General features: G+C 43.0%; 1 protein-coding gene across 1 annotated transcript in view; it reads right to left on the bottom strand.

Moving 5' to 3' along the window:
- Positions 1-372: 372 nt before the first annotated feature.
- The window catches only part of LOC130382492 (neuroblast differentiation-associated protein AHNAK-like), a 29,950-nt gene continuing 2,547 nt past the window's right edge, over positions 373-27,775 (bottom strand). The window contains exons 2-7 of the mRNA XM_056590288.1: positions 21,820-21,869; positions 21,128-21,235; positions 19,668-19,775; positions 18,827-18,980; positions 17,284-17,444; positions 373-16,723 (exon numbers count right to left, since the gene is read on the bottom strand). Coding sequence (XP_056446263.1) covers positions 962-16,723; positions 17,284-17,444; positions 18,827-18,980; positions 19,668-19,775; positions 21,128-21,235; positions 21,820-21,869 — 16,343 coding nt within the window. The 3' untranslated portion in view covers positions 373-961. The remainder of the gene's footprint in view (positions 16,724-17,283; positions 17,445-18,826; positions 18,981-19,667; positions 19,776-21,127; positions 21,236-21,819; positions 21,870-27,775) is intronic.

Here is a 27,775-nt window from a genome sequence, read left to right as displayed (position 1 = left end):
GTGCATTCACTTCCTTCTCGTATACCTTCAGTGCCAGGTGTGTTGAAAGTTCTCCACCTTTATGTTTACAATCCGTGTCTCTCTAGTAAGAAGCAAGCCGGATCTTTCTAGGTAGATCTTTGAGCTGAGACTCTCGACGAATAGCTGAACTCTGGTTCACCCTAGTGGTATAAGCAGAACTTTACAGCTCCCCTTAGTGGTAGAAGCTTTTAAAACTCTACACACCTCCCTACCCACCCTAGTGGGAGACGCAGAACTGTACACCTCCCCTAGTGGTAGAAGTAGAACTCCACACCTCCCCCACTTTACACCCAGGCCTCCCTCTCTGCATTTACAACCGCAACCGAGAAAGCCAGGAGACGTAAAACCGTTCATTCATTTATTGAATATTACTTTGCGACACGTTGATATATAACCCATATCAAAGTAAAAATAGAAAAGTAAACAAAAATAAACTCCAATGTTTATTAAAAGGGTTACATGTAAAACTGAAAAAAAATGATTAAGGCAAATTAACTTTCGATTAAGAACATGAAGCAACATTGTAATTATTAGGTATTTTACTGAAGCTACTAAAGCTATTTAATTATCTTTAATGCGTTCATCTTGCCAAACATGTATGCAATTTAGGCGTGGTCCGAGCATAATTCACAGTGATCTAATAAACATTGTTACGATTATTATATTTCTGCAATCATTAGATAGAGATATTATAGAGATTCTGCTGGAAAAGCACTTGAGTACAATGTATATTTACACCTTTATTGTGATGCAAGTGCACTTTATGAGTCATTCTATTTTCAGGTCTATGACTTTGATTATCTATGATATTCTCTCAGATTAAGACATTGAACAGATTGAAGTACACAAACCAACGTAGAACTACTGCATTTGAGCCTTTCTGATGATCCTGTTTGCTCCTCTGCTGCCAAGGTAAACGGTTAGCTACTAACATATCTCCTTATGAGTGAGCTCCTTCAAAAAACCTCATCTTCTCTGAGTGAACTGTGTCTCTGAGCCGCTTTACGGAGCCAGCCGTATCCTCTGCGATGGGTTCCACTTGGTCCCCCGATACGGTCAGCTGCTGGGTTATGACCACCGTTCCCCTGCTCAGAGTCCTCATTTCCTGGCTGGAGACTTCCCTGGTGATGTGTCTCTCCACGCTGGCGACGCCTGAGTGTTCTTGGGGCGCTCCTTCAAACCACGACGTAGCCTCTCTGAACTCAGGGTTCTTGGACATCTCCAAAGGGGATTGGACATTGAAGTTGGTGAGAATTGTGCTTTTCTGCACTTGTGGTGTCGCCTGGATATTGGACCTGATGACATGAATTTGATCAGACTCCAACTTGAGAGTGTCCACAGAAGAAGAGGAAACTCCTGAAGACAGGATGGTGAACATCTCTGGAAGGTTGGGTTCAAATGAGATCTGCGCACTCCTAGTTGTGGAGGTAATGATGGTGCTGTGAAGAGCACCCAGTTCCACAGCAGCATCAGGTCCACTGTATGTGACAGTGACCTTGGATGGGGATGTGAAGGACACACCTGTGTGCTCACTCGTGGCCGTAGAGCTGGCGTCGGCGAAGGCATCAGAGGACTGAATAGAGCCGGCTGTGCTCAGATCCTCATCCAGGCTCTCGGGGCTCCTCCCCGGAGGAGTGGAAAATCCAAACCTGGGGAACTTGAACAGACCAACTGGCTCGGGATTTGGTAGAGTGTAGTTTTGTGTTTTTGGTTGGGATTTAATAACGTCTTTGTTTGTGAGAGATATTTCCTCATTTGAGGGGGGAGGATTTCTTTCCATTTCTTCTGTAGATGAAACATTAGATTCATCATCTATAAATTTAACTAGTTCCTGAGGTTCAGCTTTGGTTTCTAATTGATCATCTTTGCACACTGTATCAACAGGTAAGTATTCATCTTCAGGTTTGAGTGTTGGCATCTTAAATGAAGGAAGTTTGAATTTGCTTGGTGAGCCATTGACTGGACTGAGAGTATCCGGATTTTGAGAATCAGTGTTTGGAGCTACTATTTTTATATCGTGGCTTGGAAACATAATATCATCTGGACACTTTGGTTTACTAGTTTGTAACTCAGCGTTCAGATCCCTTGTCTCCATATCCTGGCTTGTAACCTTAATACCCAATGGAATGGTTTGTTCCCAAGTTTTTATCTCTTTGTCCTGTTTCTCAACCTCCTCAGTGACGATTGGAGAGGCCAAGACATTGGTCTCTATTCCAGATCCCACAGCAACATTCAGCACCATTTTTGTCTCCATTTCGGGAGATTTATAACCAGTCTCTTTTACACTTTGTTTTGAAAATGAGAATCTTGGTAAAGAAAACCATGATTTCTTCACTTTCACATCTTCCTCTGGTGTACAAACTTCTAAGGCTGTCAAGGTGGCAGAAGCCTTTCCCACTTCCTTATCTACCTCTGCTTCTTTTCCCTGGAAATCATCTCTTTTTGACAAATTTAAATCAAACTCTGGCTGCGTTACATTTTCTGGCTCTTTCGGCTTTAAGTCTTTTCTGCCAAGATATGTCCCTGTGGTCTTTGTCATATTTACAGATGGAGCCTCAATACAAACGCTATGTGTGGTAACTTCAAAATGTCCTTCAATCTCAGAACCTTGACCTTCAACCTCAGAGATTTCCATTTGCCTCATCTTATCTCTTAGAAGAAAACCGTCCAGCTCTTTCATATTGGCATCAGTCTCGTGATCCTTACTGCTAGCTTTTTTCAAATTAGTCTCCAGTTCTACAGAGGGAAGTGCCTCTACTAAAAAGTCATTTTTTTTTCTATCGCCTTCATCATCTGAAGAATGGATTTTTTTTTTGGTGTCGGGTAATCGAATACCAATCTGATGAGATTCAACAGAAGCATTTATGCCCTGGTCTTTGGTCTTTGAAAATGAAAAGGATGGAAATGACCAGCCAGCCTGTTTCACTGAAACATGATCCTCTTTTGCACATGCCCCTGGTTCCCCAAATGCTTTAACTTCAGAAACTGCCAATTCTGGCATTTTTGATTTTACATCGAAATCTTCGGTATCTGGCATTGACACACTGAAATCCCCTTCTGGTCCTTTCACTTTTGGCATTGAGGGACCCAGATTTGCCATTTTAATCTTGCTTCCTTTCCCCATTCCATCAGGTCCTGTACTTTTCAGATCAATTGAAGGTCCTTCAACTTCAACTTTGGGTGCTGTGATGTCCACTATGGCTTTAGGGATGTTCAGTTCTGCATCAAATTTGATTTGTTTGTCAACTTCAGGTATTTCTGCAGTGATGCTTGAAGATCCTGTTCCAAATTTGGGAAGTTTGAATTTAGGCATTTTAAATGTGGATGAACCGTCAAAATCTTTTGTATCCATCTCAGGCCCTTTCATTTCTAATTTAGCTGATGGTAGTTCAACATCAGTTAGGGTAACGTCAGCTTTAGCTTTTGGTAACGTTATGTTAACATCTGGCTTGGATAAACTGAAATCAATATCTGGTCCTTTGACCTTTGGCATTGAAATACCAAGATTTGGCATTTTAAACTTGCCTCCTTTCCCTGTGCCATCGATGCCGGTACTCTTAAGATCTATGGAAGGTCCTTCAATATCCACATTGGGTGCTGTTATTTCCATTTTTGCTTCAGGAATGTTCAGCTCTCCATCTAATTTAATTTCTTTCTCCACCACAGGTATTTCCACAGAGATATTTGGTGAAGCAGCTCCAAATTTGGGAAGTTTGAATGAAGGCATTTTATATTTGGATGGAGAACCTTTACCATCTTTTAATTTGAGATCAATCTCAGGCCCTTTAACTTCTACCTTAGTGGAAGTAAGTTCAACGTCAGGTAGGGTAACGTCAGCTTTGGCCTTTGGTAATGTTATGTCCACATCTGGCTTGGACACACTGACATCAATATCAGGTCCTTTGGCCTTTGGCATTGAAATACCAAGATTTGGCATTTTAAACTTGCTTCCTTTCCCTGTACCGTCAATTCCTGTTCTCTTAACATCTATGGAAGGGCCTTCAATATCCACATTGGGTGCCGTTATTTCCACCCTTGCTTCAGGAATGTCCAGCTCTCCATCTAATTTAATTTCTTTTTCCACCTCAGGTATTTCCACAGACATATTTGCTGAAGAAGCTCCAAATTTGGGAAATTTGAATGAAGGCATTTTATATTTGGATGGAGAACCTTTACCATCTTTCAATTTTAGATCAATCTCAGGCCCTTTAACTTCTACCTTAGTCGAGGGTAGTTCAACGTCAGGTAGGGCAACTTCATATTTAGCCCCTGGTATTGTAATGTCCATCTCTGGCTTTGAAACATTGGAATCCACTTTTGGCATTGAGAGACCCAGACTTGGCATTTTAATCTTGCTTCCTTTCCCCATTCCATCAGGTCCTGTGCTTTTCAGATCAATGGAAGGTCCTTCAAATTCAACTTTGGGTGCCGTTATGTCCACTGTGGCTTTAGGGATGTTCAGCTCTGCATCAAATTTGATTTGATTGTCAACTTCAGGCATTTCTGCAGTGATGCTTGAAGAACCTGTTCCAAATTTGGGAAGTTTGAATTTAGGCATTTTAAATGTGGATGAACCATCAAAATATTCTGTCTCAATCTCAGGCCCTTTAACTTCTACCTTAGCTGATGGTAGTTCAACATCAGTTAGGGTAACGTCAGCTTTAGCTTTTGGTAACGTTACGTTCACATCTGGCTTGGATACACTGAAATCAATATCTGGTCCTTTGACCTTTGGCATTGAAATACCAAGATTTGGCATTTTAAACTTGCCTCCTTTCCCTGTACCGTCGATGCCGGTACTCTTAAGATCTATGGAAGGTCCTTCAATATCCACGATGGGTGCTGTTATTTCCACTTTTGCCTCAGGAATGTTAAGCTCTCCATCTAACGTAATTTCTTTCTCCACCTCAGGTATTTCCACAGAGATATTTGGTGAAGCAGCTCCAAATTTGGGAAATTTGAATGAAGGCATTTTAAATTTGGATGGAGAACCCTTACCATCTTTTAATTTTAGATCGATCTCAGACCCTTTAACTTCTACCTTAGGAGAGGTTAGTTCAACATCAGGTAGGGCAACTTCATATTTAGACTCTGGTAATGTAATGTCCACTTCCGGCTTTGATAAATTGAAATCCACTTCTGGTCCTTTCACTTTTGGCATTGAGAGACCCAGACTTGGCATTTTAATCCTGCTTCCTTTTCCGATTCCATCAGTGCCTGTGCTTTTCAGGTCAATGGAAGGTCCTTCAACTTCAACTTTGGGTGCCGTAATGTCCACTGTGGCTTTAGGGATGTTCAGCTCTGCATCAAATTTGATTTGTTTGTCAACTTCAGGCGTTTCTGCAGTGATGCTTGAAGAACCTGTTCCAAATTTGGGAAGTTTGAATTTAGGCATTTTAAATGTGGATGAACCATCAAAATCTTCCGTCTCAATCTCAGGACCCTTAACTTCTACCTTAGCTGATGGTAATTCAACATCAGTTAGGGTAACGTCAGCTTTAGCTTTTGGTAACGTTACGTTCACATCTGGCTTGGATACACTGAAATCAATTTCTGGTCTTTTGACCTTTGGCATTGAAATACCAAGATTTGGCATTTTAAACTTGCCTCCTTTCCCTGTACCGTCGATGCCGGTACTCTTAAGATCTATGGAAGGTCCTTCAATATCCACATTGGGTGCTGTTATTTCCACTTTTGCTTCAGGAATGTTCAGCTCTCTATCTAATGTAATTTCTTTCTCCACCTCAGGTATTTCCACAGAGATATTTGGTGAAGCAGCTCCAAATTTGGGAAATTTGAATGAAGGCATTTTAAATTTGGATGGAGAACCCTTACTTTCTTTTAATTTTGGATCGATCTCAGGCCCTTTAACTACTACCTCAGTAGAAGTTAGTTCAACGTCAGGCAGGGCAACTCCATATTTAGACTCTGGTAATGTAATGTCCACTTCCGGCTTTGATAAATTGAAATCCACTTCTGGTCCTTTCACTTTTGGCATTGAGAGACCCAGACTTGGCATTTTAATCTTGCTTCCTTTTCCAATTCCCTCAGTGCCTGTGCTTTTCAGGTCTAGGGAAGGTCCTTCAACTTCAACTTTGGGTGCCGTTATGTCCACTGTGGCTCTAGGGATATTCAGCTCTGCATCAAATTTGATTTGTTTGTCAACTTCAGGCATTTCTGCAGTGATGCTTGAAGAACCTGTTCCAAATTTGGGAAGTTTGAATTTAGGCATTTTAAATGTGGATGAACCATCAAAATCTTCCGTCTCAATCTCAGGGCCTTTAACTTCTACCTTAGCTGATGGTAGTTCAACATCAGTTAAGGTAACGTCAGTTTTAGCTTTTGGTAACGTTACGTTCACATCTGGCTTGGATACACTGAAATCACTTTCTGGTCCTTTGACCTTTGGCATTGTAATACCAAGATTTGGCATTTTAAACTTGCCTCCTTTCCCTGTACCGTCGATGCCAGTACTCTTAAGATCTATGGAAGGTCCCTCAATTTCCACATTGGGTGCTGTTATTTCCACTTTTGCTTCAGGAATGTTCAGCTCTCTATCTAATGTAATTTCTTTCTCCACCTCAGGTATTTCCACAGAGATATTTGGTGAAGCAGCTCCAAATTTGGGAAATTTGAATGAAGGCATTTTAAATTTGGATGGAGAACCTTTACCATCTTTCAATTTTAGATCAATCTCAGGCCCTTTAACTTCTACCTTAGTCGAGGGTAGTTCAACGTCAGGTAGGGCAAATTCATAGTTAGCCCCTGGTATTGCAATGTCCACTTCCGGCTTTGATAAATTGAAATCCACTTCTGGTCCTTTCACTTTTGGCATTGAGAGACCCAGACTTGGCATTTTAATCTTGCTTCCTTTTCCTATTCCATCAGTGCCTGTGCTTTTCAAGTCTATGGAAGGTCCTTCAACTTCAACTTTGGGTGCCGTTATGTCCACTGTGGCTTTAGGGATGTTCAGTTCTGCATCAAATTTTATTTGTTTGTCAACTTCAGGCATTTCTGCAGTGATGCTTGAAGAACCTGTTCCAAATTTCGGAAGTTTGAATTTAGGCATTTTAAATGTGGATGAACCATCAAAACCTTCCGTCTCAATCTCAGGGCCTTTAACTTCTACCTTAGCTGATGGTAATTCAACATCAGTTAGGGTAACGTCAGCTTTAGCTTTTGGTAACGTTACGTTCACATCTGGCTTGGATACACTGAAATCAATTTCTGGTCCTTTGACCTTTGGCATTGAAATACCAAGATTTGGCATTTTAAACTTGCCTCCTTTCCCTGTACCGTCGATGCCGGTACTCTTAAGATCTATGGAAGGTCCTTCAATATCCACGATGGGTGCTGTTATTTCCACTTTTGCTTCAGGAATGTTAAGCTCTCCATCTAATGTAATTTCTTTCTCCACCTCAGGTATTTCCACAGAGATTTTTGGTGAAGCAGCTCCAAATTTGGGAAATTTGAATGAAGGCATTTTAAATTTGGATGGAGAACCCTTACCATCTTTTAATTTTAGATCGATCTCAGACCCTTTAACTTCTACCTTAGGAGAGATTAGTTCAACGTCAGGTAGGGCAACTTCATATTTAGACTCTGGTAATGTAAGGTCCACTTCCGGCTTTGATAAATTGAAATCCACTTCTGGTCCTTTCACTTTTGGCATTGAGAGACCCAGACTTGGCATTTTAATCTTGCTTCCTTTTCCCATTCCATCAGTGCCTGTGCTTTTCAGGTCTATGGAAGGTCCTTCAACTTCAACTTTGGGTGCTGTTATGTCCACTGTGGCTTTAGGGATGTTCAGCTCTGCATCAAATTTGATTTGCTTGTCAACTTCAGGCATTTCTGCAGTGATGCTTGAAGAACCTGTTCCAAATTTCGGAAGTTTGAATTTAGGCATTTTAAATGTGGATGAACCATCAAAATCTTCCGTCTCAATCTCAGGGCCTTTAACTTCTACCTTAGCTGATGGTAATTCAACATCAGTTAGGGTAACGTCAGCTTTAGCTTTTGGTAACGTTACGTTCACATCTGGCTTGGATACACTGAAATCAATTTCTGGTCCTTTGACCTTTGGCATTGAAATACCAAGATTTGGCATTTTAAACTTGCCTCCTTTCCCTGTACCGTCGATGCCGGTACTCTTAAGATCTATGGAAGGTCCTTCAATTTCCACATTGGGTGCTGTTATTTCCACTTTTGCTTCAGGAATGTTCAGCTCTCTATCTAATGTAATTTCTTTCTCCACCTCAGGTATTTCCACAGAGATATTTGGTGAAGCAGCTCCAAATTTGGGAAATTTGAATGAAGGCATTTTAAATTTGGATGGAGAACCTTTACCATCTTTCAATTTTAGATCAATCTCAGGCCCTTTAACTTCTACCTGAGTCGAGGGTAGTTCAATGTCAGGTAGGGCAACTTCATATTTAGCCCCTGGTATTGTAATGTCCATCTCTGGCTTTGAAACATTGAAATCCACTTCCGGTCCTTTCACTTTTGGCATTGAGAGACCCAGACTTGGCATTTTAATCTTGCTTCCTTTCCCCATTCCATCAGGTCCTGTGCTTATCAGATCAATTGAAGGTCCTTCAACTTCAACTCTGGGTGCCGTAATGTCCACTGTGGCTTTAGGGATATTCAGTTCTGCATCAAATTTGATTTGTTTATCAACGTCAGGCATTTCTGCAGTGATGCTTGAAGAACCGGTTCCAAATTTGGGAAGTTTGAATTTAGGCATTTTAAATGTGGATGAACCATCAAAATCTTCTGGCTCAATCTCAGGCATTTTAACTTCTACCTTAGCTGATGGTAGTTCAACACCAGTTAGGGTAACGTCAGCTTTAGCTTTTGGTAACGTTACGTTCACATCTGGCTTGGATACACTGAAATCAATATCTGGTCCTTTGACCTTTGGCATTGAAATACCAAGATTTGGCATTTTAAACTTGCTTCCTTTCCCTGTACCGTCGATGCCGGTACTCTTAAGATCTATCGAGGGCCCTTCAATATCCACATTGGGTGCTGTTATTTCCACTCTTGCTTCAGGAATGTTCAGCTCTCCATCTAATGTAATTTCTTTCTCCACCTCAGGTATTTCCACAGAGATATTTGGTGGGGCAGCTCCAAACTTGGGAAATTTGAATGAAGGCATTTTAAATTTGGATGGAGAACCTTTACCATCTTTCAATTTTAGATCAATCTCAGGCCCTTTAACTTCTACCTTAGTCGAAGTTAGTTCAACATCAGGTAGGGCAACTTCATATTTAGCCCCTGGTATTGTAATGTCCATCTCTGGCTTTGAAACATTGAAATCCACTTCCGGTCCTTTCACTTTTGGCATTGAGAGACCCAGACTTGGCATTTCAAACTTGGTTCCTTTCCCCATTCCATCAGTGCCTGTGCTTTTCAGATCAATGGAAGGTCCTTCAACTTCAAATTTGGGTGCCGTTATGTCCACTGTGGCTTTAGGGATGTTCAGCTCTGCATCAAATTTGATTTGTTTGGCAACTTCAGGCGTTTCTGCAGTGATGCTTGAGTGTCCTGTTCCAAATTTGGGAAGTTTGAATCTAGGCATTTTAAATGTGGATGAACCGTCAAAATCTTCCGTCTCAATCTCAGGCCCTTTAACTTCTACCTTAGCTGATGGTAATTCAACATCAGTTAGGGTAACGTCAGCTTTAGCTTTTGGTAATGTTATGTTCACATCTGGCTTGGATACACTGAAATCAATATCTGGTCCTTTGACCTTTGGCATTGAAATACCAAGATTTGGCATTTTAAACTTGCCTCCTTTCCCTGTACCGTCGATGCCGGTACTCTTAAGATCTATGGAAGGTCCTTCAATTTCCACCTTGGGTGCTGTTATTTCCACTTTTGCTTCAGGAATGCTCATTTCTCTATCTATTGTCATTTCTTTCTCCACCTCAGGTATTTCCACAGAGATATTTGGTGAAGCAGCTCCAAATTTGGGAAATTTGAATGAAGGCATTTTAAATTTGGATGGAGAACCTTTACCATCTTTAAATTTTAGATCAATCTCAGGCCCTTTAACTTCTACCTTAGTCGAGGGTAGTTCAACGTCAGGTAGGGCAACTTCATATTTAGCCCCTGGTATTGTAATGTCCATCTCTGGCTTTGAAACATTGAAATCCACTTCCGGTCCTTTCACTTTTGGCATTGAGAGACCCAGACTTGGCATTTTAATCTTGCTTCCTTTCCCCATTCCATCAGGTCCTGTGCTTATCAGATCAATTGAAGGTCCTTCAACTTCAACTCTGGGTGCCGTAATGTCCACTGTGGCTTTAGGGATATTCAGTTCTGCATCAAATTTGATTTGTTTATCAACGTCAGGCATTTCTGCAGTGATGCTTGAAGAACCGGTTCCAAATTTGGGAAGTTTGAATTTAGGCATTTTAAATGTGGATGAACCATCAAAATCTTCTGGCTCAATCTCAGGCACTTTAACTTCTACCTCAGCTGATGGTAGTTCAACACCAGTTAGGGTAACGTCAGCTTTAGCTTTTGGTAACGTTACGTTCACATCTGGCTTGGATACACTGAAATCAATATCTGGTCCTTTGACCTTTGGCATTGAAATACCAAGATTTGGCATTTTAAACTTGCTTCCTTTCCCTGTACTGTCAATTCCTGTACTCTTAAGATCTATGGAAGGCCCTTCAATATCCACATTGGGTGCTGTTATTTCCACCTTTGCTTCAGGAATGTTCAGCTCTCTATCTAATGTAATTTCTTTCTCCATCTCAGGTATTTCCACAGAGATATTTGGTGAAGCAGCTCCAAATTTGGGAAATTTGAATGAAGGCATTTTAAATTTGGATGGAGAACCTTTACCATCTTTCAATTTTAGATCAATCTCAGGCCCTTTAACTTCTACCTTAGTCGAGGTTAGTTCAACATCAGGTAGGGCAACTTCATATTTAGCCCCTGGTATTGTAATGTCCATCTCTGGCTTTGAAACATTGAAATCCACTTCCGGTCCTTTCACTTTTGGCATTGAGAGACCCAGACTTGGCATTTCAAACTTGGTTCCTTTCCCCATTCCCTCAGTGCCTGTGCTTTTCAGATCAATGGAAGGTCCTTCAACTTCAAATTTGGGTGCTGTTATGTCCACTGTGGCTTTAGGGATGTTCAGCTCTGCATCAAATTTGATTTGTTTGTCAACTTCAGGCGTTTCTGCGGTGATGCTTGAGTGTCCTGTTCCAAATTTGGGAAGTTTGAATTTAGGCATTTTAAATGTGGATGAACCGTCAAAATCTTCTGTCTCAATCTCAGGCCCTTTAACTTCTACCTTACCTGATGGTAGTTCAACATCAGTTAGGGTAATGTCAGCTTTAGCTTTTGGTAACGTTATGTCCACATCTGGCTTGGATACACTGAAATCAATATCTGGTCCTTTGACCTTTGGCATTGTAATACCTAGATTTGGCATTTTAAACTTGCCTCCTTTCCCTGTACCGTCGATGCCGGTACTCTTAAGATCTATGGAAGGTCCTTCAATATCCACATTGGGTGCTGTTATTTCCACCTTTGCTTCAGGAATGTTCAGCTCTCCATCTAATGTAATTTCTTTCTCCACCTCAGGTATTTCCACAGAGATATTTGGTGAAGCAGCTCCAAATTTGGGAAATTTGAATGAAGGCATTTTAAATTTGGATGGAGAACCCTTACCATCTTTTAATTTTAGATCGATCTCAGGCCCTTTAACTTCTACTATAGTAGAGGTTAGTTCAACGTCAGGTAGGGCAACTTCATATTTAGACTCTGATAATGTAATGTCCACTTCCGGCTTTGATACATTGAAATCCACTTCTGGTCCTTTCACTTTTGGCATTGAGAGACCCAGACTTGGTATTTTAATCTTGGTTCCCTTCCCCATTCCATCAGGTCCTGTGCTTTTCAGATCAATTGAAGGTCCTTCAACTTCAACTTTGGGTGCCGTAATGTCCACTGTGGCTTTTGGGATGTTCAGTTCTGCATCAAATTTGATTTGTTTGTCAGCTTTAGGCATTTCTGCAGTGATGCTTGAAGAACCTGTTCCAAATTTGGGAAGTTTGAATTTAGGCAATTTAAATGTGGATGAACCATCAAAATCGTCTGCCTCAATCTCAGGCCCTTTAACATCTACCTTAGATGATGGTAGTACAACATCAGTTAGGGTAACGTCAGCTTTAGCTTTTGGTAACGTTACGTTCACATCTGGCTTGGAAACACTGAAATCAATATCTGGTCCTTTGACCTTTGGCATTGAAATACCAAAATTTGGCAATTTAAACTTGCCTCCTTTCCCTGTACCGTCGATGCCGGTACTATTAAGATCTATGGAAGGTCCTTCAATATCCACATTGGGTGCTGTTATTTCCACTTTTGCTTCAGGAATGATAAGCTCTCCATCTAACGTAATTTCTTTCTCCACCTCAGGTATTTCCACAGAGATATTTGGTGAAGCAGCTCCAAATTTGGGAAATTTGAATGAAGGCATTTTATATTTTGATGGAGAACCTTTACCATCTTTTAATTTTAGATCAATCTCAGGCCCTTTAACTTCTACATTAGTCGAGGTTAGTTCAACGTAGGGTAGGGCAACTTCATATTTATCCTCAGGTAATTTAATGTCCACCTCTGTCTTTGATGCATTGAAATCCACTTCTGGTCCTTTCACCTTTGGCATTGAGCCCAGACTTGGCATTTTAATCTTGCTTCCTTTCCCCATTCCATCTGGTCCTGTGCTTTTCAGATCTATGGAAGGTCCTTCAAAGTCAACTTTGGGTGCCGTAATGTCCACTGTGGCTTTAGGGATGTTGAGCTCTGCATCAAATTTGATTTGTTTGTCAACTTCAGGCATTTTTGCAGTAATGCTTGAAGATCCTGTTCCAAATTTGGGAAGTTTGAATTTAGGCATTTTAAATGTGGATGAACCATCAAAATCTTCCGTCTCAATCTCAGGGCCTTTAACTTCTACCTTAGCTGACGGAAGTTCAACATCAGGTAGGGTAACGTCGGCTTTGGCTTTTGGTAGCGTTATGTCCACATCTGTTCTGGATACACCGAAATCAATATCTGCTCCTTTGACCTTTGGCATTGAAATTCCAAAATTTGGCATCTTAAACTTGCTTCCTTTCCCTGTACTCTCAAGATCTATGGAAGGTCCTTCAATATCCACTTTGGGTGCTGTTATTTCCACTCTTGCTTCAGGAATGTTCAACTCTCCATGTGATATAATTTCTTTCTTCCCCTCAGGTATTTCCACTGACATATTCGTTGAAGTAGCTTGAGAACCTTGACCATCTTTTACTTTTAGATCAATGTCAGGCCCTTTAACTTGTACCGTAGTTGATGTTACTTCAATTTCAGGTAGGTTAACTTTAGCTTTACCCTTTGGTAATGTAATGTCAACCTCTGGCTTTGATACAGTTAAATCCACTTCTGGTCCTTTGACTTTTCTCATTGAGAGACCCAGACTTGGCATTTGAATCTTTCTTCCTTTCCCAATACCCTCAGAACCTGTGCTTTTCAGATTAATGGAAGGTCCTTCAAAATCAACTTTTGGTGTTGTAATGTCCACTGTGGCTTTAGGGATTTGATGCAGGCTTTTCAGCTCTGCATCAAATTTGATTTTTTTGTCAATGTCAGGCATTCCTGCAGTGATGCTTGAAGATGCTGTTCCAAATTTGGGAAGTTTGAATTTAGGCATTTTAAATGTGGATGAACTGTCAAAATCTTCTGTCTCAATGTCAGGCCCTTTAACTTCAACCTTAGTTGATGTTAGTTCAACATCAGGTGGGGTAACTTCATATTTGGCCTCTGGTAAGGTTGTGTCCACCTCTGGCTTTGATACATTGAAATCCACTTCTGGTCCTTTCAATTTTGGCATTGAGAGACCCAGACTTGGCATTTTAATCTTGCTTCCTTTCCCCATTCCATCAGGTCCTGTGCTTTTCAGATCAATGGAAGGTCCTTCAATTTCAACTTTGGGTGCTGTTTTGTCCACTGTGGCTTTAAGGATGTTCAGCTCTGCATCAAATTTGATTTGCTTGTCAATTTCAGGCATTTCGGCAGTGATGCTGGAAGATCCTGTTCCGAATTTTGGAAGTTTGAATTTAGGCAATTTAAATTTGGATGAACCATCAAAATCCTCTGTCTCAATCTCCGGCCCTTTAACTTCTACCTTTGCTGATGGTAGTTTAACTTCAGATAGGGTAATGTCAGCTTTAGCCTTTGGTAACGTTATGTCCACATCTGGCTTGGATACACTGAAATCAGTATCTGGTCCTTTGCCCGTTGGTGTTGAAATACCAAGATTTGGCATTCTTATTTTCGTTGTCCGTCCTTCAAATACAGCCCCTGTCATGTCTACATGGGTTGTCTCGTCAACGTCTGGCCCCTCAATAGATGCATTCAGCTCAACTCCTTCAATATTTATTTTTCTGTACATTTCATGTTCTTCTGATGTTATATTTTGGGTGTAGGATCCACTTGTTCTACTTTTGAACTTAGTCATTTTCCATGTTGCGGAGGTCCTCTCACCATCCTTGTCTTCGGGTTCAATCTGAGATTGTTTGACTTCTACCTTCGATGACGGTTCAACCTCCCCCTCTGGTAATGTTATATCCATATCTGGCTTTGACACACTTAAATCAACTTCTGTCCCGATCGCTTTTGGCATAGAGCAACTCAGACTTGGATTTTTGAATTTGCTTTCAAGTTCAGTTTCTGTGGGTTTAGCCATAACTCTAGGAGGCCCTTCATCAACGTTAAGTGTGGAGAGATTTCGTTTTGGTAAGGCAATGTCAAGATCAGGGAATCTGATGTCTGGTTTTGCAACTCCAAAGTTCGTGAAGAGGCTTTTTGCTTTGTCTGTTTTTTTTGGACTGGTCAAATCCTTGTTGTTGGCTTTGTTTTGGCCTGTGTATATTCCAGATGACCATTCAAAAGCATCCTCCTTTGTAGCATGTCCTTGTACATGGGTTTCTTCACTTCTACTTTCTTCTCCATGTATTAAAATATTCTCTCTTTTGTGTCCCTTAGTCTGCATTTCAACACTACTTACGTCGCCTACTTCCTTGTTTTCCTTATTCATCTCTACTTCAGTCTCAGTGAAAATGTCATGAGAAACTAGATTGGCAGCGTTAATATTTGGCAGTTGGACTTTAGTCCTGCTCAGAGTCAGCTCTTCCTTTGTCTTGGTATCTGACATTTTGGTGGGAGTCCCGTGTGTTTTTACAGTTATTCTTTGTGCATTTGCATCTATCATTGTAATCTCTTCAATAATAGGGACTCCATCCGTGTCAACTTGAGGCAGCTTAAAACCGGGCAATTTTGAAACTGCTTCTTTGACACTTTTAACATCAATGGACATTTGTACCGTTTCTGCATTAAGTTCTTCAATGCCAATCATTGCCAACCCCTTAGGATCTTTAGTGCCTTGTTTCTTCCTCCCTGCTGAGGATGCATCCTCCATACCTGGTATCTCCATCTCCTCCCGTTTGGGAAGTTGTCTTTGGGAAGGACAGGATAGCCTTTCATAAGGATCTTGCTTTGGACCCTCTGTTACAATTTTTACTGAAACCTTCTTATCCTTTACATCTGTTTTTTCTATTATGTCTTCCATTCCAATGTCAGTAAACCCAACTGTGGGGAGTTTAAACGGGCTTCTCTTGGTGTCGGTTTTCTGTTTAGACCCCTTTGATAGCTTTTCAGCTTCCTTCTTTGGTTTCTCTTTTCCTATCCTTGGAGATATCTTTGAAATTCCTACATCTGAGGTGTCATAGGAAAATTCCACCTTTTGCAGATCTTTTCCTTCCTGGTTTGGCTTGGGTGCAGAGATGACCTCAAAACCTTTACCGGCAGTTAATTGTGTATCAGTGTTGATTGCAATTTGTGGCCACTCTACTTGTGATGGTAATGTTTTTGTAGCATCCAAGTTTTTATTTGCAGTAGGGTCTGGTACATCAACGCTTCCCCCAAGTGTCTGTAGTCTTTTTGGGGAGGATTTCGCTTTAACATCTTGTTTGTGTGATTTATCTTTTCCCTTAATTTTCATTTTCAATTCAGACTTTTCTTTCTTCTTCTTTTTCTTTCCGCTGGGTGACATGTGGGCGGTGGGACTATCTTGCCCAACCAGAGCCGCGGTGATGTCTGCAGTCTTCAGAGTGCTGTCCACACTGATGAGCTCCACTCTGTGGTGGGGGGATTCAGGCTCGGCCATGTCAGCCATTCCTTGCTCAACCTTCAGCTTGCAGCTGTCAGGGATTTTGAATTGATGCGTTAAATAGGCCGGAGGAGATGCAACCTGCCGCTCTGGGGAGTCTGGGGGTGAGGTCTCCTTCATGGGGTCCTCATTGACTCCGTTTAAGGGAGCAGTGGTCAATGTATCTGTGTCATGGTCTGCCTTAGCACTTTTACTACCCTTGTTCTTTGAAAGGTTCAGCTTTACCTTATGCTTCTTCTTGCCTTTCAGTGCTTCCTGTGATTTGATAGGGGTGTCAGTATCGCTGGTGGTGGGGCTCAGCTCAAGTCGGGTCTGATCCTCGGCCTCTGAGGTGCTGTGGGACCTCCTGAAGTGGGACTTCTTTCTGCCTTTCCCCAGAGAGGGGAACTTGGGCCATGAGATGCGAGCATCGCTAGGCCTCTTAGTTTTCCTTTGCTCTCTCATCTCTGGTGAGGTCACCTCTTCCTCCTGTTGAGGATTGATATGGAATCACATGGAAACATTAATTTGATTAATTATAAGCATATTTCATCCAGTCAAATGTACCCAATGTGAATATGTAAGTGTGATTGTGTAACGGCGGGCTCTCGGGCAGCACACCGCCAAGCAGCAGTTCCCAGGATTGGAAGGTGAGGGCTCCAATCTCATTCAAACATATTTGTGTTTGTGAATTATAGTGGGAGATTGGGACAGTCCCATACTGTGAATTGCTGCTTGTGCTCAAATACATTGCGAGCCATTATTTTGTATAGAGAACCAAATATTGTGAACTCCTAAAACTAAACTCTGAGTGGTATAATTGTCGTATCAGTGTTTCAGCTACAATGATATACTAAAATACCCTGTCCCAACACAAGATATACATCAACACTTGTAGTGGTTTCTCTTTATTTAAATTCCCATTCATGGTTGATAAGCTAATGATAGCTAGTGTCAAGTACATACAGTTTCTGTTTGGGTTATGCGGGTTGGAGTCCTGAGTGGGCCAAGCCTCAGAAGCAGGTCTGGAGAGATCAGAGAATAGTTACCTGAATGGTCTCGGGATGGCTGTCGGGGTCTTCTTCAGGCACTTCCTGCTTGCGTTTCAGGCACAGCTTAACCTTGTAGGCCTGCGCATGTTCCATGATCTGCAGGGCGTCTTCGTACGACACATTGTCAAAGTACACAGTGGCACTCAGGATCTGGTCCCCTGTGTGATGAGACGCATAAAGCCAAGACCATTGTTACCACATTTAAACTACTATACCAGATACACCGTCCCTTTCAGGTACAATATATACCAGGTTTAACCTACTATACCAGGTATAACCTAAAGTACCAGGTATAACCTACTATACCAGGTATAAACTACTATACCAGGTATAACCTAATATACCAGGTATACCCTACTATACCAGGTATAACCTAATACACCAGGTATAAACTACTATACCAGGTATAACCTACTATACCAGGTATAACCTAATATACCAGGTATAACTTATACCAGGCATAACCTAATATACCAGGTATACCCTACTATACCATTTATAACCTAATATACCAGGTTTAACCTACTATACCAGGTTTAACCTACTATACCAGGTTTAACCTACTATACCAGGTATAACCTACTATACCAGGTTTAACCTACTATACCAGGTTTAACCTTCTATACCAGGTATAACCTACTATACCAGGTATAACCTAATATACCAGGTATAACCTAATATACCAGGTATACCCTACTATACCATTTATAACCTAATATACCAGGTTTAACCTACTATACCAGGTTTAACCTACTATACCAGGTTTAACCTACTATACCAGGTATAACCTACTATACCAGGTTTAACCTACTATACCAGGTTTAACCTTCTATACCAGGCATAACCTACTATACCAGGTATAACCTAATATACCAGGTTTAACCTACTATACCAGGTTTAACCTACTATACCAGGTTTAACCTACTATACCAGGTTTAACCTTCTATACCAGGTATAACCTACTATACCAGGTATAACCTAATATACCAGGTTTAACCTACTATACCAGGTTTAACCTACTATACCAGGTTTAACCTACTATACTAGGTATAACCTACTATACCAGGTTTAACCTACTATACCAGGTTTAACCTTCTATACCAGGTATAACCTACTATACCAGGTATAACCTAATATACCAGGTATAACTTATACCAGGTATAACCTAATATACCAGGTATACCCTACTATACCATTTATAACCTAATATACCAGGTTTAACCTACTATACCAGGTTTAACCTACTATACCAGGTTTAACCTACTATACCAGGTATAACCTACTATACCAGGTTTAACCTACTATACCAGGTTTAACCTTCTATACCAGGTATAACCTACTATACCAGGTATAACCTAATATACCAGGTTTAACCTACTATACCAGGTTTAACCTACTATACCAGGTTTAACCTACTATACCAGGTTTAACCTACTATACCAGGTATAACCTACTATACCAGGTATAACCTACTACAACAGCTCTCACCTTCTATAGCAGGTATACCTCCCCTGGTCTGATGTCATCCTGAGACTCTCACCTTCTCTGACACTCAGGTTCTTGAAGGCCGGGGACTCTGGGACCACCTGCGTGATGAAGATCCCGTCCCTCCCTCCCCCGCCGACGATCAGACCCTCCGCTCCACCGTCCTCGGCCGTCTTCACGATCACCTCCGACTCAGGGCTGTGAACTTCCTGAAATGATGTCAAACATGAGCCCTACGGGGTCCGGCAACCAGGGACCCCGCCGTCAGTATCTGGGTTCAGATCCCAATCTCTGGCGTCCACTCGTTGGACTGCTGCTCAGGGGTACGGTCTACAGGGCAGACAGCGGACTCTGAGAAGCATCAGCTAAATAACGAAAAAGTGGAGTCAAAATAGTAGATATTTTGTCTCCACTATATAGAAATATGATATGACATAATTAAATACATAGTATGATATGGAAATATTATGCTGTACGTACAATATAGAAAATACTATAGACAATATAGAAAAGGGTTAGGGTTAGTTCTACATACTATGTACCACATAGTATGTAGAACATACTATATACTTCTTCCACATACTATGTGGAACGAAGTACGTTCTACATACTATGTGGTACATAATATCTAGGACATACTACATACTTATGCTACATACTATGTAGAACATACTATAAACTTGTACCACATACTATGTAGAACAAAGTATGCTCGACATACTATGTGGTACATAGTTTGTAGACCATACTACATACCAGTACCACCTACTATGTGGAACATAGTTTGTAGAACATACTACATGTTTGTACCACCTACCATGCTGAACATAGTTTGTTGTATAAACGGGTCACTCTGTGATATATGTCGTCCCTGCGGAGGCAGCAGGAGGGCTCACCTTCAGTTTGCTCATCTTGGAAGACGAGCGCTTGTCGAACAGCGAGCCGAGACCAGACCTTTTCCCGCCTTTTCCACCCTTCTTCTGAAGGTCATGCTCTGCTCCGCCCTAAGGTCAAATATAGGGTCAGGGTTAACCTGAGGTCAAATAATACACAGGTGCAGAACAGGTTGAACATTGTGTCCAAGCGGCCCCAGGCGATAGAGTTGATACAGTAATGCACACATCGGCATAGCAGCACCGTGACTCATCGTGAGCTGCAGCCCCTCCAATGGGACACAGCGATCGGGTGTCCAGGCTATAGGTCACCTTAATACAATTTGAATGCGCTTTTATTTTGATACATAATCCTGAGTCATCAGGCCACAGTGGGACTATCTGTTTTCATGGCCAATGAAAAAGCTTTTAGGATTTTTATGTTTCCCCCTCCAAAATATATATCAGGCAATAATATTGATTGAATGCGACTACTTGCTCTTTGGGTGCGCGTGTGTGTGTGTGTGTGTGTGTGTGTGTGTGTGTGTGTGTGTGTGTGTGTGTGTGTGTGTGTGTGTGTGTGTGTGTGTGTGTGTGTTTGTGTGTGTGTGTGTGTGTGTGGGTGCGTGTGTGTGTGTGTGTGTGTGTGTGTGTGTGTGTGTGTGTGTGTGTGTGTGTGTACGTAAGTGCATGCGCGTGTGTATGCGCGTGTGTATATGCGTGTGAGTGTGCGTGTGAGCGTGCGTGTGTGTAGAACAATGACTTTGGATTTTGGTTTGAAGAAAAAAAACTTTTGAGGAGAGGAGGTGTTAGAGAGTAGAGGAGGTGGTAGAGAGTAGAGGAGGTGGTAGAGAGTAGAGGAGGTGGTAGAGAGTAGAGGAGGTGTTAGAGAGTAGAGGAGGTGGTAGAGAGTAGAGGAGGTGGTAGAGAGTAGAGGAGGTGGTAGAGAGTAGAGGAGGTGGTAGAGAGTAGAGGAGGTGGTAGAGAGTAGAGGAGGTGGTAGGGGAGGTGGTAGAGAGTAGAGGAGGTGGTAGAGAGTAGAGGAGGTGGTAGGGGAGGTGGTAGAGAGTAGAGGAGGTGGTAGGGGAGGTGGTAGAGAGTAGAGGAGGAGGTAGGGGAGGTGGTAGAGAGTAGAGGAGGTGGTAGAGAGTAGAGGAGGTGGTAGAGAGTAGAGGAGGTGGTAGAGAGTAGAGGAGGTGGTAGGGGAGGTGGTAGAGAGTAGAGGAGGTGGTAGAGGAGGTGGTAGAGAGTAGAGGAGGTGGTAGAGAGTAGAGGAGGTGGTAGAGAGTAGAGGAGGTGGTAGAGAGTAGAGGAGGTGGTAGAGAGTAGAGGAGGTGGTAGGGGAGGTGGTAGAGAGTAGAGGAGGTGGTAGAGAGTAGAGGAGGTGGTAGGGGAGGTGGTAGAGAGTAGAGGAGGTGGTAGGGGAGGTGGTAGAGAGTAGGGGAAGGGTCGAGGGCGGAGGAGGTGGTAGAGGAGTTCTGCACCTCCTTGTCGCTGTCGGAGAAGCCGGCGGCCTCGGGGAACTCGTCCACAGGGGAGGATCCTTGAGGTCGCGGCCGCTTCTCCTCCACCTCGGACGGCTGGTCGTACAGCTGGGGGTCACAGGGCAGGGTCAGGGCCCACCTACCTGCCACGACTAGGGCTTTGCTCAATCTGGGGCTAAACCTGGTTTATACCAGGACTAAACTCAGGGCTAAACCTGGTTTAGATCAGGACTAAACCTGGTTTATACCAGGACTAAACCTGGTTTATACCAGGACTAAACTCAGGACTAAACCTGGTTTATACCAGGACTAAACTCAGGGCTAAACCTGGTTTATATCAGGACTAAACCTGGTTTATACCAGGACTAAACTTGGGGCTAAACCTGGTTTATATCAGGACTAAACTCAGGGCTAAACCTGGTTTATATCAGGACTAAACTCAGGGCTAAACCTGGTTTATACCAGGACTAAACTCAGGGCTAAACCTGGTTTATACCAGGACTAAACCTGGTTAATACCAGGACTAAACTTGGGGCCAAACCTGGTTTATACCTGGACTAACTCAGGGCTATACCTGGTGTATACCAGGTCGAAACCTTGTCTATAACTCGTTTATTTATTTGATTTATTATATTATTTAACGGGTGAGTCAGAAGGAGTGCAGAACAGGTGGTGGGGGGTACTGGTCTCACCGAGTCGTCTTCGGCCCCGGGCTCGCGTCCCTGTAACCTCCGACCCCCTGCTGAGTAATCACAACAGAGACAGCACAACATTACATTAAGCTTTGGAAGCTGTATTCATTTACACGTTTACAACCAAACCCCTCGACCCAGCCTTTAGAAATCCCTTCAGGTTTTTTCCGGGGTTGCTCTCCTGGAGAAGGAGCGATGCAGCTTCAGAAGGACGGTAGCTAGTGGGTTGGTTTGTCTTTCCTTGAACAACAATGAATGAAGAACCTCAGGGCTTAATAGTGTCAGGGTTATGATGTCCAGTCAACACCTAACCCTCAGGGATTACTAGTGTCAGGGTGATGATGTCCTGTCATCTTCTAACCCTCAGGGATTACTAGTGTCAGGGTGATGATGTCCTATCATCATCTAACCCTCAGGGATTACTAGTGTCAGGGTGATGATGTCCTGTCATCATCTAACCCTCAGGGATTACTAGTGTCAGGGTGATGATGTCCTGTCATCATCTAACCCTCAGGGATTACTAGTGTCAGGGTGATGATGTCCTGTCATCATCTAACCCTCAGGGATTACTAGTGTCAGGGTGATGATGTCCTGTCATCATCTAACCCTCAGGGATTACTAGTGTCAGGGTGATGATGTCCTGTCATCATCTAACCCTCAGGGATTACTAGTGTCAGGGTGATGATGTCCTGTCATCATCTAACCCTCAGGGATTACTAGTGTCAGGGTGATGATGTCCTATCATCATCTAACCCTCAGGGATTACTAGTGTCAGGGTGATGATGTCCTATCATCATCTAACCCTCAGGGATTACTAGTGTCAGGGTGATGATGTCCTGTCAACCCCTAACCCTCAGGGATTACTAGTGTCAGGGTCATGATGTCCAGTCAACACCTAACCCTCAGGGATTACTAGTGTCAGGGTGATGATGTCCTGTCATCATCTAACCCTCAGGGATTACTAGTGTCAGGGTGATGATGTCCTGTCATCATCTAACCCTCAGGGCTTACTAGTGTCAGGGTTATGATGTCCTGTCATCATCTAACCCTCAGGGCTTACTAGAGCTTAATGGGGATAGGATGTCCTGTAACCACCTAACCCTGGATTAGAACTACTGTGCTAGGAGGGGTTAGGATGTCCGCTAACTCTAAGCCTGCGACACCAACTGGCTAAACACAACGTCACATTACTATCTAACAGAACCCTAGACACTTCATACAAAACAAGTGGATCTTACTATACTGAACAATTTGATGTTACACCAGCTTAGAGGAACCAGAGTTTAGAGGTACCAGAGCTTAGAGGGACCAGAGCTTAGAGGGACCAGAGCTTAGAGGTACCAGAGCTGAGAGGTACCAGAGCTGAGAGGAACCAGAGCTTAGAGGTACCAGAGCTTAGAGGGACCAGAGCTTAGAGGAACTAGAGCTTAGAGGGACCAGAGCTTAGAGGTACCAGAAGTGAGAGGTACCAGAGCTTAGAGGTACCAGAGCTTAGAGGTACCAGAGCTTAGAGGGACCAGAGCTTAGAGGAACCAGAGCTTAGAGGGACCAGAGCTTAGAGGTACCAGAGTTTAGAGGAACCAGAGCTTAGAGGGACCAGAGCTTAGAGGGACCAGAGTTTAGAGGAACACATTTCAACTTTTTTCAAGTTCATTTTTTTAGTAGACACTCTTATCCAAAGCGACTTACAATAAGTACATTTGTAATAAGAAGGAGAAACAACAATATATCTCTGTGGGTACAGTAAGGATGTTCATAGAACCAGGTGCCAAGCACTAACCATCACTAGGGTAACCCATTCCCCGTACACCACAAAGATAGCTAGGATAAGATGCTACACAACTAAGTCCTACAACTAAGTGCAACATACAATAAGTGCGTACATTTAGTGCCGGGACGTACAACATATGGAGGGGAGGGAGAAAACAGAAAGCATGAATATTGACATCTTAAGTGAGAGTGTTTGTAGGAGTCAGCGGGTCTGAGCAGGAGATTATTTTGAGTTTTCCCGGAGCCGGATCCCAGAGGACCCAACCGATCCATTTTATAGATCCTGAATCAGCTTAAGTCTGGGACAGGGCTGGGAAGTGTGTTTCAAAAATCATTAGCTGGACTTGTGTTACATCATCATCCCTAAAACAAGTTAGGAAGGTGAGGACACGACCCTGTTATGTACCCGAAACACAGGAAATGGGTTTCTGAGTTCACAGTCTCTCTCTCTCTCTCTCTCTCTCCCTCGTTCTCTCTCTCTCTCTCTGTCTCTCTCTAAAACGGCATGTCTCTCTCCCTCAAAATAATGTCTCTTTCTCAAACTGTCTGACTCTCTCTCTCTCTCTCTCTCTCTCTCTCTCTCTCTCTCTCTCTCTCTCTCTCTCTCTCTCTCTCTCTAAAACTGAATGTCTCTTTCTCTAACTGTCTGACTCTCTCTTGCTCTCGCTCTCGCACTCGCTCTCTCTCTCTCAAACTGAATCTCTCTCTCTCTCCCTCTATTTCTCTCTCCAAATAACTCACCCCACCACTTGATGAACAATAATAAACCAACTCACCTCCAGAGGCTCTTGACTAGAACAGCAGATGTCCTGCCTGGGATAACAGTGTTTCTACTGCGCTCTACTTGGCTCTACTGTGTTCCCAGAGTCTTAACCTCAGACTGTGTGTTGAGCTGATGTTGCCCTGAGATGTTGAATGTAGGAGTGTCTTCTAATCGGCTACCTTGGCTGCCTGATTTCATTAAGTAACTTGTGTGAACAGCACAACAGTCCACCCTTTAAGTCTCCCTTTATGTGTCCAGCCTTCAATGTGTGTGTTTGTATATCCAGCAATACACACTACTAAACATTACTAATACTACTGTACACTGCTACACACTGTTACACACACTACTGCTAACTACTACACACTATTACACACACTACTGCTAACTACTACACACTATTACACAAACTACTGCTAACTACTACACACTACTACACACTATTACACACACTACTGCTAACTACTACACACTACTACACAATACTACGCACTACTACACACTACTACTACTACTAGTGCCAGGGTACGATGTCCTGTCACCACCTAACCCTCAGGGCTCACTAGTGTCAGGGTTATGATGTCCTATCACCACCTAACCCTCAGGGATGACTACAGAGCTTAATGGGGATAGGATGTCCTGTAACCACCTGGAGTAGAACTACTGTGCTAAAAGGGGTTAGGATGTCCGCTAACTCTAAGCCTGCTACACCAACTGGCTAAACACAACGTCACATTACTATCTAACAGAACCCTGCACACTCCTACCGTGGTCGGTCTACGGGTCAGTTGGCAGGGCTCAGACCGGAACACCCTTGCTAAATATTGACCATGAGGGTGCGGTCACAGGTTGATCAAAACTAATCAACAACCACCCTTTTAACATCCTCACACTATTCCAAACACTGGTTTGGAATAGAACGGAGGTCAATGGCTGGCCAGCTTCCCAATTTTTGAACGAGAACGTCTGTGTCTATTGTTTGGGTGTAGCTAGTCATGTTGATGGGGCTATGTCTTGTGTATGGGTGTAGCTAGTCATGTTGATGGGGCTATGTCTTGTGTATGGGTGTAGCTAGTCATGTTGGTGGGGCTATGTCTTGTGTATGGGTGTAGCTAGTCATGTTGATGGGGCTATGTCTTGTGTATGGGTGTAGCTAGTCATGTTGGTGGGGCTATGTCTTGTGTTTGGGTGTAGCTAGTCATGTTGGTGGGGCTATGTCTTGTGTATGGGTGTAGCTAGACTTGTGTAGGTGGGGCTATGTCTTGTGTATGGGTGTAGCTAGTCATGTTGGTGGGGCTATGTCTTGTGTATGGGTGTAGATAGATTTGTGTAGGTGGGGCTGTATCTTCTGTATGGGTGTAGATAGATTTGTGTAGGTGGGGCTGCATCTTGTGTATGGGTGTAGATAGATTTGTGTGGGTTCGGCTATGTCTTGAGGTCGGGTGTGGTTTTGGTCTTGTGGGTTGGGCTATAGAGCCTTGCGATGGGTGGGGCTAGAGTTTGGTGGGTGGGGCTAGAGTCGGATGGGAGGGGCCTTGTGTTTGGGTGGGGCTGGACACTGTGTTTACAGGTCCTTTTGACCCCTATGGGCTTCCTGCTTTGGGTTTTTGCTAATTGGCTAACGAGTAGTTAGCCTCTTCATTGCAGCTAAACTAATAAAAAACTGAGAAGCACAGAGAGTCTGTGTGTCTTACTTCTCAGTATTTTCAGCAAATCATCAGCAGACTCGAGCAACAGGGAGGTGAAGACAATTAGATTTAGGGCCTAGAAGCAGAGAGCACATGCTTCTTATCTAGTGAATCTAGTGAGGAGTGAGTTAGGGTTAGTTAGTGTTAGGGTTAGGGTTAGTTTTATCTTCCTCTCTGCTGAAGAGTAAGGGTAAGCTAAAGAGTTAGGGATAGTTTAATCTCTTCTAAAGAGTGACAAAGCTTTTGGCTCAACTGGTGGCTGGGTGTTAAGTTGTCACCTGGTCCCAAGTCAAGAAGTCAACCCCAACTGGTTGATGGTTTTGAGGTTCATGACGTTGATTCATTGATAACAGTGCAGCACAGCTACAGACACCGGCCAATCAGCTGGCGGCCAACGTGACCGTGAGCCAATCACAGGCAAACACAATCAATAGTTGGGTTTTAAAGCACACACTCATTCACCTGACAGTGGCTCACTCATTCACCTGACAGCTGCTAATTCATTCACCGGACATCTGCTCACTCATTCACCTGACAGTGGCTCACTCATTCACCTGACAGTGGCTCACTCATTCACCTGACAGCTGCTAATTCATTCACCGGACATCTGCTCACTCATTCACCTGAAAGACTTAGCAAAAAGAACAACAGAAAGTGAATCAAACAAAAATAATTAAGGTTAAATAAGTGAATAATCCCAAGAAAATAAGAACGGTTCTGTTTTCTGTCCGTAGCTTGAGCCCTTTATATCTACATAGGTACGGCCATGTTTCTACAGGAGCCCAGAGCGAACAACCATAGGCTACAACCATGCGGAACCATTAACACCTCTATTCGCTATCTTACTTTAAAGCTATGACCCATAGTTTAACAGAATAATAAATACCTAAAGAAGATCTATCAAGAAACCTCATCACTTGATACTTCTACTGGCAAGGGCTACTCAAGGCCCTAGGTGACGATGATCTCATTATGAAACACTACAGGCCGCCGTAGAGATTGGAAAGTGTGTGTGTGTGTGTGTGTGGGGGGGGGGGGGGCGTGCAGTTGGATGCAATCTGCAACTCCACCGCTAGATATCACTAAACCCTACATCCTAAATCACACCTCCCCATGACAGTGTAGAGTCAGGTCATTAAGGAGCAGGTAGGGGTTAGACAGTAAAGACAGGTCATTAAGGAGCAGGTAGGGGTTAGACAGTACAGAGACAGGTCATTAAGGAGCAGGTAGGGGTTAGACAGTACAGAGACAGGTCATTAAGGAGCAGGTAGGGGTTAGACAGTAAAGACAGGTCATTGAGGAGCAGGTAGGGGTTAGACAGTACAGAGACAGGTCATTAAGGAGCAGGTAGGGGTTAGACAGTACAGAGACAGGTCATTAAGGAGCAGGTAGGGGTTAGACAGTACAGAGACAGGTCATTAAGGAGCAGGTAGGGGTTAGACAGTACAGAGACAGGTCATTAAGGAGCAGGTAGGGGTTAGACAGTACAGAGACAGGTCATTAAGGAGCAGGTATGGGGTTAGACAGTAAAGAGACAGGTCATTGAGGAGCAGGTAGGGGTTAGACAGTACAGAGACAGGTCATTGAGGAGCAGGTAGGGGTTAGACAGTACAGAGGCAGGTCATTAAGGAGCAGGTAGGGGTTAGACTGTACAGAGACAGGTCGTTAAGGAGCAGGTAGGGGTTGGACAGTACAGAGACAGGTCATTAAGGAGCAGGTAGGGGTTAGACAGTAC

Source organism: Gadus chalcogrammus, chromosome 5 (genome assembly GCF_026213295.1).
Source record: "Gadus chalcogrammus isolate NIFS_2021 chromosome 5, NIFS_Gcha_1.0, whole genome shotgun sequence".
NCBI lineage: Eukaryota > Metazoa > Chordata > Actinopteri > Gadiformes > Gadidae > Gadus > Gadus chalcogrammus.
The sequence above is the reverse complement of the archived record's forward strand: the minus strand, read 5'-3'. Positions and strand labels throughout refer to the sequence as shown.